The sequence below is a fragment of the Trichogramma pretiosum genome, unplaced genomic scaffold (assembly GCF_000599845.2).
Source record: "Trichogramma pretiosum strain Unisexual culture from Peru unplaced genomic scaffold, Tpre_2.0 scaffold39, whole genome shotgun sequence".
Taxonomy (NCBI): domain Eukaryota; kingdom Metazoa; phylum Arthropoda; class Insecta; order Hymenoptera; family Trichogrammatidae; genus Trichogramma; species Trichogramma pretiosum.
In genome coordinates, this window is record NW_019640828.1 from 571,664 (window position 1) to 576,805 (window position 5,142).

The 5,142-nt window shown below is 35.1% G+C and overlaps 1 protein-coding gene across 1 annotated transcript; it reads left to right on the forward strand.

Annotated features, from left to right (window-relative positions):
- Nucleotides 1-2,178: 2,178 nt before the first annotated feature.
- LOC111694607 (zinc finger protein OZF-like) lies at nt 2,179-4,312 on the forward strand. Its single transcript, XM_023463350.1, has 3 exons — nt 2,179-2,350; nt 2,439-2,553; nt 2,624-4,312. The coding sequence occupies exons 1-3, from the start codon at nt 2,325-2,327 to the stop codon at nt 3,977-3,979; spliced, it is 1,497 nt and encodes a 498-aa protein (XP_023319118.1). The 5' UTR covers nt 2,179-2,324; the 3' UTR covers nt 3,980-4,312.
- Nucleotides 4,313-5,142: the final 830 nt, after the last annotated feature.

Consider the following 5,142-nt stretch of genomic DNA (forward strand, 5'->3'; position numbering starts at 1 on the left):
ACAAAGGTCACAAAGATTTTGCATGTGACAACTGCGAGAAGAAATTTGTGAAACAATCGAGTTTGTCGACGCACCAGAAATTAGTACACAAAGATAGCAAAGATTTCTCATGCAACAAGTGCGAGAAGAAATTTAAAAATAAATCAACTTTACTCAAGCACAACAAAATATTCCACGAGGTTTTCAAAAGTTACCTATGTGAAATGTGCGCGAAGAGATTCGATTCGAAACATAATTTGCTTTTGCACATAAAGAGAGTACACGATGTCCGGAAAAATTTCATTTGTAACGAGTGCAAGAAGAAATTTGGAAATAAAATAAATTTATTGAGGCACCAAAGGACAGTCCACGAAGGTCGTAGAGATTTCAAATGCGACAATTGTGAGAAGAAATTCGAAGATAAACAACAATTGCTTAGACACCAAAAGATAGTCCACGAAAATCGTATAGATTACTTATGCGATGAGTGTGGAGAGAAATTTGGTCAAAAATCGCTATTGCTCTTTCACCAAAAGATAGTACACAAAATATTCAAAGATTACTCATGCGACATGTGCGAGGGAAAATTCGGACAAAAACATCAATTGCTCATACATCAAAAGACGGTTCACGAAGGTCGAAAAGATGTCGTATGCGAAAAATGCCAGAAGAAATTCGTTTATAAATCATATTTGTTGATTCACCAAAGAATTGTACATGAAGGATGCAAAGATTACGCATGTGACAAATGCGAGAGGAAATGTGGATATAAATCAGATTTAGAGAAGCACCAAAGAACAGTACACGATGATCGCAAAGATTACGCTTGCAACATGTGCGAAAAAAAGTTTGGGCACCGAAGTAGTTTGCACACCCACCAAAAGACAGTCCACGAAGGTCGCAAGGATTACAGATGTGAAAAATGTGGGAAGACATTTGGACATAAATCTACTTTGGTTACGCACCAAAGCACAGTACACGAAGGTTGCAAAAACTACGCATGCGAGAAATGTGAGAGAAAATTTGGACAAAAAGGGCAATTGCTTATACACCAAAAGATAGTTCACGAAGGTCGTAAGGATTACGAATGCGACAAGTGTCAGCAGAAATTTGGACAAAAAGTGCATTTGATCAAACATCAAAAAAGATTTCATTAAGGTTGTAAAGATTATGTATGCCACGATTTCTAGAATAAATGATAATTAACAATTGCAAATATTTTTACATACTCATGTATAATTTTTCTAAAATTTCAATAAAAATTGTCCTGAAACTATTGTGTTTTACCCGAACCTCGGGCGTTTATCTATCATTATTCCATTATACATAACGATGTGTCGATTTCAGATTTCGCGTACTATTAATTGTTACACTTTCTGTTTATTCTTTGACCGCACTTGATTCCTGCATCTTGGAAATGATTCAATAATTTAATTTAAACCAAAAAAATTTTTTCTAAATTCATTGAAAATTAGCACAAGCTCTAATAACAGTTTTTTAATAGCGTGAGCGTCAAATAAAAAAGTTTGCGTGGGGACGCGCCTCCCTTTTTCTAATCCATCACTGCCTACCTTTCCCGTAGTCCCATTGGTACAAATCGATTTATATTATGAACATTAAAATAAATACATATTGGAACAATGATTTTCATGGCATCGGATCAAGTACCCGACCTTGTAACTCTGATAAGAAATCCAGAATTTCCCAGGAACAGCGTCATCCAATAGTCACTGATTTTGACAATCTTTGCCTCGTTCCCATAGTCTGGCTGTCAAGTTGAAGTTGTGTATACTTCATTGTAACATAAATAATTTTTAACAAAACTTCGGATGAAGTGATCAAAACTATAGATTACTTTGAACAAAATAGACAAATACGATCATCGCGCCTAGGATTATAATTACACGTGCTCTAAAGTTTTTCAGCTTTTCGTTTCCCAGAGCCCGTAATTTACTATTTAGTTTTTACTGCAGAGTCCAAGTAATTATTTTTAGCCCAAGCTTGAACATTTTTGAAAATTAGTGTATGTAATTTTCACTTCGATCCCGGATGAGTTTCAAATACATAGTGCCTATGCTGTACATCGCAGTACATTATTGTGTATGGCTCGTCCAAGGTAGAGGGGGTAAAGAATCGTCAAGAAGTTATCACGATCGCCGGGGTACATCTCGATGATCTTCGAGTAGTGCGCTCGGTCTCTCTAGCAAAGAGCTAAATTCCTACAGTGTTTACAAATTGGTGAATTCCAGGTACAGTGTTGTTGGCTACTCGAGGCATATAACCTCGAATATTTTCTCTGGTAATTGAATGAAACTCCACAGTGATTATCTATACTTGAACGAGTGATGGAAAGCAGCGAGGACACGATTAGGTATAACTATCATTTTTTTGCATGCCGTGCTATTTTTTTTTTTTTTTTTTTGAGTGATTGCTTCATTAAACTTGATTATTCTTTATAGAGTTAAGAAAGAGCCGGACGACACTTGTTCATATGCCGGAGTCGATTCGGTTTTTCATCCAATGGACGCTTGCAAAGGCAAAATCTTTGAAACATCTGGGTTTGATAAATCATCAGTGAGTACCACGATTTTGAACATAATGCGTTTTTCCAATATCGATTACAAGTATACAATTTTAATTTTAGGCAAATCACACGAATGAGACCATGCCCTTACAAGAAAAGATAGATGAAAAAGTGTTCGTAGAATTTGAGTGCAAAAATGTTAAACATGAACTCACGTCTCTTTCGGCAGAGATCTGTAAAACAGAGAATCAAAGTTTTCTACCTATTGTGAAAATTGAAAACGAAAATCAGGCAAATATCATAAATGAAAATATATTCGTTGATTTTGAGTGTAAAAATGTTAAATCTGAACTAAAGTCTGTGACGACAAACATCTGTAAAACTGATATTCAAAGGTGTCTACCGATTGTAAAAGTAGAGAGTCATTTTCAGCCTAATTATTCGAATGATAACGGTCAGGTGATTTCGATAAAAAAGGAATTCGATCGTGATAATAGTGCATTTCAAGCGAATTCCCAATTGGAGTTTAAAAAACATAAGGAAGTTGAAATGTTCGCCAAAACAGCTCACTTAAATAGAGTACACGATCATACCAAATCGTTTGAATGTGAGATTTGTCACAAATCATTTGAAAGAAAAGATTATCTTAAAACTCATGTAAATTCACAACATAATACGGAAAAACCTTTCGAATGTGAGATTTGTCACAAATCATTTGGATACCGAAGTTATGTCAAAAGGCACACGATGACAGTACATAATCTTAGCAGACCCTTTGAATGTGAGATTTGCCACAAATCATTTCGACACAAATGCATGCTCAAAACTCACGTAGAGGTTGTACATAACCGTAGCAAACCCTTTTATTGTGACATTTGTCACAAATCATTTGGGTTCAAAAGTAACTTAAATAAGCACATATGTGCAGTACATAATCAGAGCAAACCCTTCGAGTGTGAGGTTTGTCAGAAATTATTTGGACAAAAAAGTAACCTCAAAATTCATGTAAATACAGTACATAATCGGAGCAAACCCTTTGAATGTGTAATTTGTCACAAATCATTTTCTTCCAAGAGTTATATCAATATTCACATTAATTCAGTTCATGATCGAAACAATCCCGTTGAGTGCGACATTTGCCACAAATCATTTCGACAAAAATGCGAGGTCAAAACTCACGTAGAGGTTGTACATAACCGTAGCAAACCCTTTGAATGTGAGATTTGTCATACATCATTTGGACAAAAAGGTACCCTCAAAGCTCACATCAATGCAGTACATGCTCGTAGCAAACCCTTTGAATGTGACATTTGTCTAAAATCCTTTGTACAAAAACATCACCTTCAACGTCACGTGAGCACCGTACATGAACTTAGAAAACCCTTTGAATGTGTGATTTGTCACAAATCATTTGGACACAAACATTCATTTAAACGTCACGTGAGTGCAGTACACGAACTTAAAAAAACCCTTTGAGTGTAAAATTTGTCACAAATTATTTGGATACAAGGATCACCTCAATAAACACATCAAAGTGGTATATTGTTGATCGCAAGAACACCTTCATTGCCGCCACAAATCATTTGTATACTGGGTTAACATCGATTTTGTCTGGTCCAACAGAGTGGTGAAACGTGTTTAAGCATAGGAAATTCCGGCTTTCCATCGGACAGAATCGATGTTAACCCAGTGTATACCAGAGTGAACTCAAAATGCATATAAATGCAGTAGATGATCGTTTCAGAGCCTTTAACTGCTGGAATTGGTCGCAGACATTTGGATGCAATGAATTAGACTTCTAAATGTATATAAGTAAGCTACGAAATCTTTCACATAAAAATGCTTTAATTTCATGAAAAACAATAAATTATTTCAAACTGTTAAAAACTGTGTTTGTGAATGTGAAAAACTTTTTTACTCACTTTTCTCACCTCGAATAAAATATTACCAATATTTCCCATTCACGTACTTTCTATCGGCATGATTAAAGAAAATTCTTGAAGTATTATTCTCAAACTTAACAACTCCGACGACCCACTTAGCTGATTCCGGTAAAAGCAGAAAATTCAACATGATCATTGAGCGATAAACAAGCTCTACAAGTATCCGATCATTGAATTCGCATGACGAAAATACATTATTTTGCAACAATCGCTCGACTCCGATCAATTACGTAAGCAAGTACACTTACTCCCGCGTAGTATTTAAATTGTTCGCCGATTCACTGTAAAATGTTTTAATACTCTCATAGTATGGCACACACACAAAATTATGCGTTGGCTCCTATCACCGAGCGCTAGATATAAGCAGATCAAGCAAGTACATACCCTTTCAAGAGCTTCCCTTTGAGCTTATGCCACAGCTTTAGTTACCCTTTCACGAGTTTTCAAGTAGTAATTAAAATAAAATTTAAGTATGTAAAAGTTTTCGGAGAAATTAATTAAAAAATAACAGAAAAAAATTATTTTTCTGAGGAATTTCGTTGATTAATATATTTTTTATAAATTAATATACATTTAATCCACATTAGTGTACATAGGATTATGCATTATATCCTCGGTAATTTATTTATGGTAATGAATTTATGAATCTAGGCAATTCTATTAAACTGAGCCGGGTCTGCAACTAGTATACATTAA